At 40.5% G+C, this 16,242-nt stretch overlaps 1 protein-coding gene across 2 annotated transcripts in view; it reads left to right on the top strand.

Moving 5' to 3' along the window:
- The window catches only part of csrnp3 (cysteine-serine-rich nuclear protein 3), a 50,557-nt gene extending 37,239 nt beyond the window's left edge, over positions 1 to 13,318 (top strand). For both annotated transcript variants that reach the window (XM_084421299.1, XM_084421300.1), the window contains 4 exons: positions 2,964 to 3,184; positions 10,109 to 10,368; positions 10,451 to 10,747; positions 12,133 to 13,318. In XM_084421299.1, coding sequence (XP_084277425.1) covers positions 2,964 to 3,184; positions 10,109 to 10,368; positions 10,451 to 10,747; positions 12,133 to 13,245 — 1,891 coding nt within the window. In that variant the 3' untranslated portion in view covers positions 13,246 to 13,318. The remainder of the gene's footprint in view (positions 1 to 2,963; positions 3,185 to 10,108; positions 10,369 to 10,450; positions 10,748 to 12,132) is intronic.
- The last annotated feature ends 2,924 nt before the right edge of the window (positions 13,319 to 16,242 follow it).

Raw genomic sequence — 16,242 nt, 5'->3', positions numbered from 1 at the left:
CATTTTAATATATATTCAAATAGAACAGAATTATTTAAAATTGTAATAATATTTCACGATATTAGCATTAGAGACTTTCAAAAAGCTTGTAGCCACCTTAAGCTGACTGTTATAGGTTATTGTACTATCATTTTTATTTGTGTAATTTTTATTTTATTTTCTCCAACAACCGAAGCATACAGGTCTATTGTGAATAAAACAAATTGATAAGGAAAAAAAAAAACTGTACATAATAAATCAGCTTTTCATTATGCGGAATTATGGCGTGTAATTTAAACACAAACACAACACTCGTGCAACATTAGCAATGACATACGTCCGAGTGAACGAGACGGAGGGAAGTTAGCGAGGGAAGGGCATAAAACACAGCCCAGATTTTAGTGTTCCTGTACCTCGAAAATCCCAGTTCATCAGTCGCTCTGCTGGGGCTTCAGACACACACGATGGCTCTGTGAGACTTGCAGTGTGAAACAACACATTCCCTCCTTCAGTAATGAGGCTGCCAGCCAGTCGTCCTCTCTCTTCTGCGTCGTGTGTGTGTGTGTGTGTGTGTGTTTCACTCTTCTCATTTCTGGCTCAATTGTAGCTACAGAAATAAGCAGGAGACGAGAGGGAAAAGATACTGTCAGGATGTGCTGCTGCTGCTGCTATACTGCAGGTTTAGGAAATCTGTCCAATCCAACAGGTTAAACAAGAACAGGTTTATTACAGGCAAGAGCAGAAATCTACATTTTCTGGAGAAATTGATACTTGCCATACCTGTGCAAAACTCAGCATCACCATCACCCCACCATGTTGGGGTTGGTTCCCAGGGCATTGCGACATGGTTGCTATTGGGTTTCACAAGATCATATCTAAACACACATGTGACGCACATTCTATATTAATGCATCATGTCGCTTGGCAACCATAAACATCCTTCAGGCTAATTTTAAGTGGAATGATTCAGTTTCTCTTGGGTACTTCACTTCATTGTAAAAACAAGTGATTTTCGTAAAAAAAAATAAAATAATAATAATTCTGAAGATCCAACTTTTTTTTTACAGCCGTCTACAGAACATTTGAGCCTCTGAGTCTCATTTCTTTTAATTTTCAGTCACGCTGTGTCCTTGTGCTATGATTACTAAATTCCTGAAGCTGGTTTATGAGTGCAACTCTGAAAACTCATCTCAAGTTTCCAGTTTGTTTTCTTTCCTGAAGACACTCTATCAAACACAGACAAAAGTGACTTCCTGGAAGGTTGAGGTAGAATTCAATTAGTATTTTTTTTTTCCCCCTCTGCTTCCATCTGTGGTCCTGTGAGGCCTGGTGATCAATGGCAGCGAGGAGGAGAGGAGGATGTGTGTTCTACCGCTTATCACTAATTGAGTGCTTTGAGGATCAGAGCGAATGGAAGCTTGATATAGAGCAACAGCAGCTGACCACTTTTCCAGTGGCCTGGGTTTTGAGACGAATTACATTTTAAAGTGTAAAAAGCAACAACAAAAAAACAGGCTAAAAGTCTTTCATGAGGGAATGCTCATCCTGTGAAGCATATAGCAAATGATGGAATTGAGTCAGAAATTATGATACAATATTAAAAAATAAAAAATAAACTAAAATAATACATGCATATGCAGTGATTTTGCTTTGGATAAAGGATTATGTTAAATGCATAATTATAATAATATAGTAAATGTGTATATATAGAGAGAGAGAGCCAGCAGCCTTATCACCCTGTAGCCCAAGACTGGTCACCCACTGAAGCTAAGCAGGGTTGAGTCTGGTCAGTACCTGAATGCGAGACCTCCTGGGAAAACCAGGCTGCTGCTGGAAGAGGTGTTAGTGAGGCCAGTAGGGGGCGCTCGCCCTGTGGTCTGTGTGGGTCCTAACGCCCCAGTGTAGTGACGGTGACACTATACTGTCAAAGAGCACCGTCCTTCGGATGAGACGTTAAACCGAAGTCCTGACTCTCTGTGGTCACAAAAAATCTTTCGAAAGAGTAGGGGTGTAACCCCGGCATCCTGGCCAAATTTTCCCAGTGACCTCTGTCCATCATGGCCTCCTAATCATCCCTATATACTGATTGGCTTCATTACTCTGTCTCCTCTACACCAGTAAGCTGGTGTGTGGTGGGCTTTCTGGCACAATATGGCGGCCGTCGCATCATCCAGGTGGATGCTGCACATTGGTGGTGGTTGAGGAGATTCCCCCTTCTATGTAAAGCGCTTTGAGTGCTGAGAAAAGCGCTATATAAATGTAATGATGAATTATATATATATGTTTATATACACACTTATGCAGTTGGCATATATTATTTATATGGGTATAAAAACATTTATCCAGATAAACAGAATAAATATCTGCTAAAGGAAAGTAAGAGTAAATTGCTTTTATATGAATGTTCTTTAATTAAATAAAATAACAATTAAATATATATATATATATATATATACTGTATACTGTGTGTGTGTGTGTGTGTGTGTGTGTGTATATATACATACACACACACATACATACATGCATGCATACATACATATATATATATATATATATATATATTCACACACAAGCATATTTAAAAAAATTATGTTAGATTCAATTTATCACGATTAATCAATTTGACAGCACTGATGTAAATATAATGTAGAATAAAATATAATTAAAAATAGGGGAATTTGGGGAGAATTTGCAATGGTTTATGGGAGTTACAGTCATTTACATTGACATGGTAACAGCGATTTGATCAGTGACTCTGATTGGTGGATCGCTTTCCAGGATTATGTGTGGAGTAAATATAATTTTCTTGAAGTGTAGTTGAAATCACACTGAATTGTTGCTTCTCCAGTAGCATGCATCATTAAAATGCAGTTATCACTAAAATAACACAATATATCATTGCAATGTTAAAAATCCATTTTCCTGTGGAGAAAATAAATGTGATTTTTACTTGAGGAACTCTCTCTCTCTCATGTCTCGTGCAGCCTGACGGCAGCCATGAGTGGGATTCTGAAGAGGAAGTTTGAGGAGGTGGAGGGAGCGTCGCCCTGCTCGTCACTGAGGGAGTCGGAAGAGGAGGAGATATCGAGCACTGAGAGCGGAGACAGCAGCGACAGCGTCAACCCATCGGCCTCGCACTTCACACATTCTTCATCAGCAGCAGCATCATCATCCTCATCATCAACACACATGCTGCAGCGGACAGGTGAGACAGCAGCAAAACAGTGCTGTAGGATTTCCTTTGAAACAATTTTCACTCTGAAATGTATAGTGACCGTAAGCTGACAAATGATCATAACATTATTACTGATTGAATATTTAAAAGAATGAGAGAAAAGTAGCCTAGTTTTAAAAAGAGAAAGGTTGCCAGGCCATAAAACTACAAAAAGGGCTAGTTATTATAAATAAATAATCACCTTCATGTCGTTCCAAAACTGTACTGTTATTTCTTTTTCAGTGGACCACAAAAGGAAACATTTTGAACAATCACGCAACATTTTATAGTGACCACATAAAAAATGAAAAATAAGCATAAAAGTATTATAAAATGACTCCATATGACTATTTTGTTTTATTTTTTGGTGAACTATTCCTTTAAAAGTAATGACAACTGGCACAAAACATTGTCTCATTCCATTAAAGCACTGAATTGTGGGTATACGAGAAGGAAGATGGGAAATGCCGTTTCCAAGAGAATGTCCCCAGGGAAAATGCTAGCTCGAAATTGGTAGCAGAAAATAGAAAATGGTCCTTTGAAAGGAACATTCATCACTGAGATTTGATATCGATCGTCATCATGCTGTCTGAAGGGGGCTTGAGAAAATATCCATCATCGCAATAAACGTAAAACATCTGGCCCAGTGCCGCTAACCATTAAGAAGCTGAAGCGCACATGAGACGGCATTTAAGTAACTTTATAATAAGACATTCAAGAGCAGTTCACCTGAAAAGCATCAGTCATCATTTCTAGAAAGATGCATTTCTGACACATCCAGTGTCTGGGAAGCTGCTGCCAAACTACATAAAAAGCATTTTTTTAAAAAGTATCATAAAGCAAATAATAAGCCATAAAGGGTAACAAGTTATAGCAGTGTACTTTAAAGAAATACCATTGTATTATCATAGTACACCAGTGAATTTCACAAAACCTGTCAAGAACATGTCCGGGTCATATTTCACATGTAATCTGAAAGATAAAAGTAAGAAATTATATTTTGCATAGAAATGGTCTCCTACTTTCGGACTTTTTTGCATTGAGACGTTGTTTTCATAATATTACCTAATTCCAATAATGAGAATGTGACCTGTAGGTATTTTTTTATTTGTGTTGAGATTCACCTTTCCATAGTATAAAAATGTCATTGCATCGGGACTCACATGGAATTTTTTTTTTTTTTTTTCAACCAATCACACACAACTAATTCTTCTTCAACACTGAGAAACGTCTAGGTTACTAATGTAACCACCGTTCCCTAAAGGAGAACTGGGAGCCCAATCACCTTCAAGTGGTAACAAAATGAGCCAATGGATATTGGCCAGTGAGATTTGCATGCCGGATCACACCTACCCGTACATACGGACATACGGGTATAAATATGACCAGCATTAATCACTTCATTCATGTTTTGCTGAGGAGCTGAGACAGGGATCCCGGCTATTCAGCAGTGGTTCAGGGCTGTGGCAGGGGGGATGTAACGTCTCTGTTCCCTCCTTTAGGGAATGGGGGTTACATTAGAAACCTAGATGTTCCCATTCAGTCAGTCAGTTCAACGTTACGTCGGACTGACGTCATGGGGTCCCTATGGAAAGCACCATAGCCACTGAACTGTGTTACGAGTGTTGGAGACGCAGATGCTAGCAAGCTGCCACGTGCCCTTTCGGCAACTACCCTCACGATGTCGGAACCTACCAAGCTCCCCAATAAGCCTGAGGGGAAGTCCTCCACACCAAATTGGATGGAAGGGACAGGACTTACTATGTGGACGGTCGTAGCTGCTGTTCTTTATCGTGACATTTCACGTGGAAGAGTGCTTCGGATCTCAAGTCCCATTGTTTTCCAGCCATGACCAGTGTTGTTAACGCTGGGGAAGCGTGCCCCTCTGCCAAAAGGATGCTGGATGAACTCGACTCAGGATTCACCAAGTGGGGAACGCTTGTATCTCTCTGTTAGAGAGGAATGGCCATCTCGCATCTCTGCAAGGTTTAGCCAGAGATGGCGTTCCCGGACCACCAAGGTGGACACAGAGGGCCCACGCCGTGATTTCCATCGCCCAGACAGCGAGGTCAGTCACTGTGCACATGTCCTGCATCAACCCCGGCTCAGAACTACCCTTGTGCATTGAGCGTTTTTATCTGCAGGATGGCCATTTTATCCAAGGTGGAGATGGTCTGTCCAGCGGCACTGTGAGGCTTAGCAGCCAGAGCTCCAGGTGGTGACACTTTGCAGGTATAAATGCACCGCAATTGCACGATAAATAAATAAATCCCCACGAACCCCCTGACCGCCTCACAGTTGAGGGTAGTGAGAGAAGAAAAACTTTGAATGTGCACTAATGTATCTCCATACTACCAAAGCTCTTCATGCACTTCCAGGAAGAAAGGCACGGGGTTGGGGCAAGGTGATCTTCGCGTCGCGCTCTGAGTCCCGAAACCAATCATCCAGACCGCGGGGGGTTTTCCCGCTGGAAAGCTCTCGCTGTAACCCTCAGTCTCCCAAAGTGTTGAGCAGACCCGCGGCTGTGCTTTTACACACAAGCGGCGGCTGGGCAACAACAAAAGGGACTCAAGCCTTTACGAGAAAGGAGAGTCACGACCCGCGTGCCGACGCGTCATGTTGCCATGCGAGAACATAAACCACCCGTGAATGCCGTCCCAGCATGCTAGGCATGTGAGACAGCGATTGTGTCCGTCAGATGAGTATGGGAAACGACTGCATCCAGGAATGCACGGACGGAGAGGCTAATGATCTAACATGAATAGGTGTGCTTGCTCTTTTAGGAAATCTGCTCTTATGCACCAAAGCACAGAGAGGTGAAATGCTGCACTTATCTGTGCATAGCCCTTTTTAGGATGCGAATCACCACTGTATGCGCCCTCACTCCGGCAGGAGAGATCTCCTCAGAAATAAGCTCTTTTTAGCAATTAAAATTGCTGTTTCTCTGCACGAGAATCCACTTCACTGGAGTGACTGGAATGAGCGATCGCTATTCACAACGGCTCGGCTCCGAAGCAAAACATGAATGAAGTGAGTAATGCCGATCATATTTATACCTGTAGGTGTATACAGGTAGGTGTGGCTCAGCATGAAAATCTCACAGGCCAATGTCCATTGGCTTGTTTTGTTACCACTTGGAGGTGATTTTGCCCCCAGGCGAGATCCCATGACGTCAGTTCGACGTAACGTCGAACGTGACTGACTGAATGGGAACCATTGTTTGCAGTAAAGTGCTCTGCTTCAGTTCTGAATTTCCTGAGTCAGACGAGGTAACTTTTCGTAAAGCAAACACAAAGCCACAAAGAGTGACCACTTCTAAAATAAACACGGATTAATTAAGGCCAAATAAACCGAGCTGTTCTGTGAGAAGTTGTTTTAGGAAGCCAGTTTTGTCAATCATTCCTGATGCTCTTCAGCTTTTTGCCCCTGTTAAATTCGAGCTCTCCATCACCTCTCTGAGGTCTTTAATGTTTTGTGACGCTCCTCCACTTTGATTCCGTCATTAAAAATAATTAGAAGTTTATGTGCACCAGATGTCTGCGGATGACCCACAGTGCAGCGAGTCCCAGAGGACGTCTGATTCCTCCTTTAGAAAGCGTTGCTCTTTCAGCACAGCTTCAGAGAGAGGTTACATCTACATTAAGATGTGAAATGTAGCTCATAATCGTAAATTACTGATGTTCAAATCAACCTGCTGAGCTGGATTCCTGGAACTATTTTCAGCAAATTAAACATGATGAAAAGCCAGTGTCTGTTAGATGCAAACCCTTTGGTGGCATGAAAGGATAATACACATGGCACTAAACTGATTGCCATATTCATTTACCTTGGTATGCACATGATACGGCAATGTACTGTCCAAATTCTTGTGGTCGGTAAGATATTACAATAAAGGGCTTTCCTGTAGCTCAAACAGTGGAGTGTTGGCGCTTGCAACGCCAAGGTCATGGGTTCGGTTCCCAGGGAAAGCAAGAACTGATAAGAAAGTAAGATGTGTACCTTGAAATGCAATGTAAGTCGCGTTGGATAAAAGTGTATTTTTATTATAAAAATAATATTTTAAAAGAAGTTCCTTTTGCTCACCAACACCGAGGCTTAAAAATAAAGTAAAACCAGTAGTATTGTGAAATATTATTACAATTTAAAATAACTTGTTTTCTATGTAAATATATTTGAAAATGTAATTTATGATCAAAGCTCATTTTTTAGCATCATTACTCCAGTCTTCAGTGTCACATGTTCTGTGGAAGCCATTATAATATGAGAGTTAATATGCTAAATTAAGAGTTAATATAACCTGGAAGTGTACGTTTTGTTTGTTTGTTTGTTTTTGAGTCACCTATCCATAGTGCGTCTAAAGAAAAAAGACTTGTATCAGGACTCTCGTGTAAAACTGAAATTGCTTTTCAAGTCATTTTCTCAACCAATCAGCCTCTGCCTAATTCTTCTTCAACACTTCGCCTCTGCACTCAGAAAGCACAGTTTGCTTCAGTTCTGCTGGAGTTCCTGAGTCAGACTAGGTTAAGCGCAGTGCACACACTCATGTGTGTGTGTAATGTATTCTGCTGGTGTTTCTGGGCGGGGGACCGGCAGCAGCAGATGGTTCTTATTTGTCCTGTTTGTGTCAGACATGAAGGGAGCTGTGGGAGAGAGTATCAGGGAAACTCCACTCTTGTGGAGGCCAAAACTGGGGATATTTATACAGGCTATATTTACCATCCCCCTATAAATGGCCAAACAATAAGAGCCAGAGGCGTGCAGAGGACCGTGGGACCACTAGAGGAGCAGAGGAGAATGTATTACAGCTGTGAAATACTCCTTTACAAAAGTTTCATAAATATACACTTCTAAAAGTGATAGTAAATACATTTATAATGTAACAAATAATTTCCATTAAACTTCTATCAAAGATATAGTATGAAGCAACACAACTGTTTTCAAAGTTGATAATAATCAGAAATGTTTCTTGAGCAGCAAATCATCATATTATAATGATTTCTGAAGGATCATGTGACACTGGAGACTGGAGTAATGATGCTGAAAATTCAGCTTTGATCACAGAAATAAAGTAGATGTAAAATAGGTATTCAAATAGAAAACGGTTATTACAATATTAGTGTTTTTATTTTATGTTATTTAAATTTTTTCAGCTGGGCCAGGCAGAGAGATTAGCTAAACTATCTTAAACCAGCAAAATGCTTACTAAATGAAAATGCCACTAAATGAACAGATTAATGAAATGTATTCATTTTCATTCTTATGCACCAATAACATTAAAAAAGTAAAAAATATTTTAAAACAAGCAGTGTTGGGGGTAATGGATTACGAGTAATCAGATTACTTTTTTCAAGTAACTATTAAAGTAATGCATTACTTTTAAATTCACAACAAAATATCAAGTGTTACTTTTTCAAATAAGTAACGAAAGTTACTTTGTTTTTCTTACTTTGTTACCATGTTGAGAGAAATCGGGAGCAAGTGCAGAAGCGTTGGCCCTGTCCCAAATGGCACACTTCATTGCACTTGCAGACTTGTGGACTTATAATGGCCTCCTCAAGCGTGTGTCTGTTTAGTTTGTTTAATTTGCATTTCCTTCAGCCTCACTTTTAGTGTGAAACGGCTTTTACATTTGCCAAAAAATTTATAAAAAAAAAACAACAAAACAAAACAAAAAACAAGCAAGCCCAGACCAGGCGAGAAAAAGTAAACAAGTTATGGCGTTAGTTAGTTTTTAGGGAGTAAAGCAGTTTTGTAATAGCCTGGGTTTCCCCATGCTGCGATTTTATTCACGCTGCTAGGCAGCCTGGACACCATGGACCAGATTTTCCCCTCAAAAAGGGAACCAATCACAGAACGGGGAGGGAGCAGCAAGACGATGATGACGTCTATGCGACACACCGAAGCAGTTTGTTTATATCTATGGATCCAATATGGCATCAGACGCGAAGTTACCTTTCGATGCAGCCTTAGATAGTGTTCTAAGTAGTTTAGAACGCAAGTTTATTTCGTCTTCTTCCTCGTCGAATTTCTGTCGCTCTACATACGTCATCTGGTATAATTGAAACGACTGGCTATGAGCTACGTACAGGCGCACTGATAGACATTCGTAGCGCCCAATAAACGGCTCTGGGCATTCGTAAACCACGCCTCAAATACGAGAAAATGAACATGTGGTTCCCAGACCACGTCTCAATGAGACCAGGTCTGACGTTAGCCAGGCTAGTTTTGTAATGCATTACTTTAAAAAGTAACTTTCCCTGACACTGAAAGTGCCGAGTAAAGTGCCATGCAGAGACAATGCAAGTTAATTGTTGAATCAGAATAATTTTAAATAAATTAATTTTAATGGACAGGTCGAAAGCACTGATTTGTGCAAATGAATTAGACTTTTGAACAATGTTAGTTAGGTTTAAATCAAAGCCGCTATATACTGAATATACACTGCCCGGCCAAAAATTGCTGTTTGGATTTAAATAGGCTTAGATTCTAAGATCGGATCATTATTGCACTGATTATTATGTTTCTAGCATATTATATGTTTGGCAAAAGTTCTCCCAACCCTAATTCATTCCTCTAGCTCTAACAGTAGTGCATTGTGCCAGCAACAGCAAGGTCATGGGTTTGATTCCCAGGTCATGCATGGACTTATAATTTATAAATTGAATGCTAGTCGCTTTGTATAAAAGCATCTGCCAAATGCATTCATTTAATATAGATAAATCATTGTGAAATTCTGAATATTGGAAATTTTATATCGTCGACAAAATCAAATATTGTAAATATTTAATCCATCACTCAGCCCTATATCCTAGTCCTCAAATCGCTGTGCTGTCACATGCAAGATGCATGTTAGTGTCTTTCAAATTGAATAACCAAGCTGTAATTTTACTTACCTTTAACTGAATGTCTTTTTAGCATCGTCGATCCTGAAGCGAGAGAAGCGGATGAGGACGAGGAGGGTGCACTTTGAGAAGGTGACGGTGTATTACTTCAGCCGGCGGCAGGGATTCACCAGCGTGCCCAGTCAGGGTGGCAGTACACTGGGCATGTCCAGCAGGCACAGCTGCGTGCGCCAGTACACACTGGGAGAGTTCGCCATGGAGCAGGAGAGGATCCACAGAGACATGCTCCGAGACCACTTGAAAGAGGAGAAACTCAACTCCATCCGGCTGCGGGTACGCGAAAAGAAAACATACGTTTGCTATTGGATATATTGTGAATGCCTTCATGAAATTTGACCTTTTGCATGCTCCTCAGTTGACGAAGAACGGCGCGGTGGAGTCCGACGAGGCCAACGCTCTCACGCTGGACGACATCTCTGACGATGACCTGGACATTGATAACACAGAGGTGGACGAATACTTCTTCCTTCAGCCTCTGACCACTAAGAAGCGACGCGCTCTTCTGCGCTCATCCGGCGTCAAGAAGCTGGACGTGGAGGAGAAACACGAGCTTCGAGCCATCAGGGTGTCCAGGGAAGACTGTGGCTGTGACTGCAGACTCTTCTGTGACCCCGAGACCTGTACATGCAGCCTTGCCGGCATCAAGTGTCAGGTATGATGAGCAAACACACACATACACCTGTTAAACACATGTTATCACCGCTGAGGAATTCTAGTTCTAGTTCTAATTATTTATATAATAATTAATAATTGAATGAATGGTTGCACTTTATTTGACAGTATACGTGCACTTACGTGTACTTAGTGTACTTATCTAGGAAAATACTGGTTAATATAAGGTAACTACATGGGTTAAGGTTAGGTTTAGGGCTAGGTTCAAGGTTAGTACCTAGTTATTACCCAGTTATTGCTATTACTATAATAAGTTCGTATGTACATGGGGAAGAGTACTGTTAAAAAAAAAAGTGCTTCCGAATAAATTAATATTTCAAGTTAATCAAACAAAAATCTCACACACACTCACACATAAAAATTATAAATTAAATAAAGTATGTCTATTGATTTAAGGAAATGCAGCCTATTTTATAAAAAAATTGCATTGTGACATTTACATTTTACAATGTAAATATTATATAATGTTTATGTGTACTATTAACATTCAAAAAGCATTAATATTATTTTTAAATAAATACATTTCTTTAAACCATTAAGATTTTTTTGCATTGTGACATTATTTTCATTACTGTAATAATGCATACATTTTACTTTTGATTTTCAGTGATGATTCTAATTAGATTCTCATTAATGTACTACTCATGTTTTTACAGTATATCTATTTTGCAATACAATATTTTGTTTAATTAGTATAAAGACAAATACGACCATGATGTATAAACATTTTGCAATGTAAATATTCTAAATTATATCATTTTTATATTTACTAATAACTATTAAAATATTATGATTTTTTTTATGATACATTTTAATATTAATACTTTTTATTTTATTTATTTGACAAATTGATCATTAATATAATTTAAGGTATTGATTAAGGTAATAATTAAATAATCCTTTTCACAGAACGGTAATTACAAAAAGAGGTAAAACGTGCTTAAAAAATAATGCAAAACAACCTTTAATTGTCATTAAAATAGGCTTCATTAAGCTTTTTTTTTTTTTAAAGTGAACTATGACCCCAACATGTTCTTGAGACTCATTCAGTTGCTAGAACCACATCAGGTTTTGATTTATATCCCTTTAAGAGGGTCCTCATTCCCTATACTGTAGTAAAGCAAAGCCTATGAAAGAAATCTAGCATAGCAGACTAACGAGCAAAAACGATTAAGATGTCTAAAGTTTAATGGAGGTATGCCCTGTTAAAACTGATTAAGATGTTAGACAGCAGACGTAGGTACAGCTGGTTACATTTTACGCGGTACATCGAGTCTTCAGAAGAGAGAGGAGCTTTATTTAGATCATTCCTGCTGTGTGTAATCCTAAACTGGCCTGTGCTCAAGTGTTCTTGGATGTCCACAGGTGGACCGTATGTCATTCCCGTGTGGCTGCACAAAAGAGGGCTGCAGCAACGCAGCCGGCAGGATCGAGTTTAACCCCATCCGAGTGCGGACTCACTTTCTGCACACCATCATGAAGCTGGAACTGGAGAAGAGTCGTGAGCAGCAGCAGAATCCCGGATCCGTCTCGACGGTCGGCAACGGATTCCACAGCGATCCAAACGGTCACTGCAGCCCGATGGCGACGGGCCAGCATTCACTGGAATACGCAATCCCGGATACAGTCCCGCAGACCACCATCATGCATCTGCAGACTGGCGACGACATCGACGAGGCCTTGGAAGACGAGGAGGAGGAAGAGGAAGACGAGGAGGACGAAGAGGAGGACGAAGAAGATGACGAAGATGAGGAGAACGAAGATGACGAGGATGAGAGCAGCAGTCTGTGCAGTCTGTCCGACTCCAGCACACAGAGCTTGGCCAATAGCGACTCTGAGGAGGAAGACGACGACGAGGACGAAGACAAGACGGAGGAGTTTGACGCGGGATTGGCCAATAGCGAGGTGGCTCCGCCCACTTCCGTGATGTGTTACTCAGAGAATACGGTCACGTCGGACAACCAAACAAACGGCAACTCCTACTTCATCAACTCCACCGCGGAGTACTACCCGATGGAAAACGCTAGTCCATCCGTACTTTTAGCCTCTGCCAACCAATCTAGTGAGCCCTACATAGGGGACACGGCCTCCTATCAAGACAGAGTCAATGACTCCAGTAGGGTCATGTCTCAGGGTCCCTTCAATGTGACCGCTGACCAATACACAGACTTCTCCCAGCAGCCCGAGCAGCCATACGCCAATCACCACTTGGCCGTGATTGGCTGTTGCGCCCCAGAGCCGGATAAAAGCGTCCAATCCAAAGGGACCTTCCTCAGCCAATCAGGAGAGCTGAACCAGATGGAATTCCAAAACTATCTGAACAACAATACGCAGGATACAGGATACAACGCCAACGGGAACTGTTACGTAGCTGAACAGCCAAAGGAGATGTCTCGCAATCTGCCCGACGTTTCGCTAGCGGACAACACGAAAGGACCTACTTTACTGGACGCTTTCCCCGAACCCACTCCGGTTTAGATTAAGAAAGCGGCAAGAGTATAAAAGCAGCCTTCGATGTTTCATTCTGACAAATTTCCTGTTTGACGTTTGGGGGAGGGGGAGGGCGGGGGAGGGGGTCGGATCCAAAAATACGTATTTTTACTGAACTTTGCAAAGAACAAAAATGATTTAAACTGCAAAATCAGAGTGTGTGATAAGCGTTAGGTTTGAAACATTCTCTACGTAAGTATGCAAACGCAAACGCTTCTAGATTTCAATAACACAGTGGGTCTCGTTCACTAATATTTGCATGGGTTTTTGTATGCACAGGAGAATATTTGCACGAAATTTCGCCTAATTGAACACATCAATTTGATCTCAACCTCATTGTAATGTTAATGAATTTGGAGTATTCTAGATGAGCGACTATGGCCCTGTTTACACCTGGTGTTTTAATCCGTCTCTTTTAGAAATCAGGAATGGTGAGAGAACATTGTGCTTGGTATGTTTTTCATCTACAAACCAAACTTGGGTCTTTAGCCAACAAAGTTGAAATCCCGTCTGGCTGGCGCACTTCCCATAATGTTTATGTGTTAGATGCGTAGACGGAGAGTAGCTGGTATTTTTCGGCTGTTCTAATGCATTCGACCACATGAGCGTTTACACTACGAAAGCAATCCGGTCGAATGCGTTCTCGACTACCTCTGGAAGTGGTCGAAAGTGAACAAGCTCAAAACGCTTAGACCCCGTTTACACCTGTATTTAGAGTCGTCCACTTGTGATCCGATTGACCAAAACGCATCTTGATATCAGGTGTAAACAAGGCCTTTGTGTTAGTCATTTGCATAATACATTTTGTACTTTCCGTACAACATTTTCTTTTACAGCCTTTCGTCACTCTCAGCAACCATGTGACGCTTTCTAAAGAGAGTTTGTGCAATAAGATCCTCATATGCGTATCTGCGTTGTTATACAGAGAAACCCAGCAACTTTTCTTACTTTTTCGTTGTATATGATGAAATATATTTAAGATGACATATCTACTTATGAAACGTAATCTTAAAGGTACACTGTGTAGGAACAGTGAAATTTAGTGCTCTCTAGCGCCTCGCTTTTTCAAATGCGTGTTGCAACTACGGTGGCCGTTATGTACCGAGAAGCTATGACAACATGTCTTCCAATAGCACTTCATCGAGTTTTCGTTCGGGTGATGAGGTTTCGCCGGTCACGTTTCCTTTTAAATTGGCGACGAGGATTCCTTCTCCTGTGGCTCGGCATAAGTATGATCCTGCATTATGAAGTACCGTGCAGTGCAGCCTTTCAAATGTGCCGGGGCAGTGACAAGCGCCTCTCACTGATCTCCTTGTCCGTTTCAGCTGGTTTCAGTCACGTGACGCTGGCTCTGAACGAAAACACGTTGTGGAAACGCGTTGAGGTAGGCTAGTGCTTTTTGTCCCTCTCTGCTATTATAGTTTTTCAAAATGGCTCCTTGGACTTGCCCGTCCAATGTAAATAAAGATAAGAAATTCTTCGCTTGCGAGGATAAGTCAGATCATTGGCAGAGGTAAATTTACACCAATGAGGACACATTTATGAATAAAGACATTGATTTTAGCTAATAAAATACTTAAAAAACTACACAGTGTACCTTTAAAACTAGAAGGCCACTCAGAGTATGTGATTTTAGTTTCAGTTGTTCATTTTCTCTAAAAAAAATTTTAGTACGGAAATTCATGAAAACGTTTTGAAAAACAACAAATTTGTGCATACACACGTTTAGTGAAGGAGACCCATTGTTTTTAATGCAACAGAAGTTATTCTAGCGCCACCTTGAGTTGCGTTACCTACAGAACGAGAGCTTAAAGGGATAGTTCACCCCAAAATGTAAATGCCGGAGCTCGACTTGCATACGGCAGTGATTATAGTTTATGAAGTTATAAATATGGATATTTTTCTCACAAAAAACAACGCTTCTCTTCAGAAGGCTTTATTAACCCACTGGAGCCATATGGGTTACTTTTATGATGGATTGATGCGCTTTTTTGGGCTTTAAAATCTCAGGCTCTATTCACTCTCATTATAAAGCTTGGAAGAGCCAGGATATTTTTTAATATCAACTCTGATTGTGTTCGGTTGAAAGAAGAAAGTCATATACCCCTAGGATGGCTTGAGGGTGAGTCAATTATGGGATAATTTTCATTTTTTTGGTGAACTAACCCTTTAATTTGTGGGTGAACTAGGAGTCCGTGCTTGTAAAATGTTGGCCAAAAAATTGCGTTTACATACTAGCGTGAAGTGTATTCCTGATCTTAGTCTCCTGCAAGGTTTCTTGTAATTTCAAAAGTTCTAGTTTTGAGCAGAAATGTGGATAGAACTTTTCTATGTATCTTGTGTTCGTGGTGCAAAAAAAAAAAAACTGAAAAAAGATTGTTGCTGTTAGTGTTCTGAAGTAAGTGTATATCTAAATGTTTGATAAAAGCATGTTTTTTTTTTTTTAGCTTTCATCGCTGGTTTATGGTTTTGTAAGAGTTCAATGTACTGTAAAAGAGAAAATAATACTGTTGCGTTTTCGTACACATAATTCATGCTTTTAAAGAGTTGGTGAAAGCATGAAAACGGCTCTTAAAATGTGTGCTGTTCATTTGCCTTTGCTTACAAAACCAAAACCATGATATTTAAGTTGTGAACACAATACATTTCCTCAACATAATTGCACTTTTCCATTGGCTGACGTTACACAGAACTGTAACCAATCGTTACCTGAGCACTGAAGGGGGCGGGGCCATGTCTTTGGCTGTGTTCCCAATGGAATACTTGCTTACTACTTACTGAATATTGCGTAGTGTATACTAGCTACTTTTTTAAGGGTTCATTTATATGTCTTAACATATATGAACATAATGTTTTTACATTTGGTGAGTCAAGAAAGACAAAATTGTACTTTCGGCAAGTGCGCTGCACTTTTGGGCGTGCATTAAATACACATACTGCATACATAGTAGTATGTTAGCATGCTATTCTGAACACAGCCTTAGA

This window comes from Rutilus rutilus, assembly GCF_951802725.1.
Source record: "Rutilus rutilus genome assembly, chromosome: 10".
Classification (NCBI taxonomy): Eukaryota; Metazoa; Chordata; class Actinopteri; order Cypriniformes; family Leuciscidae; genus Rutilus; species Rutilus rutilus.
This window is presented reverse-complemented; position numbering and strand designations above follow the sequence as displayed.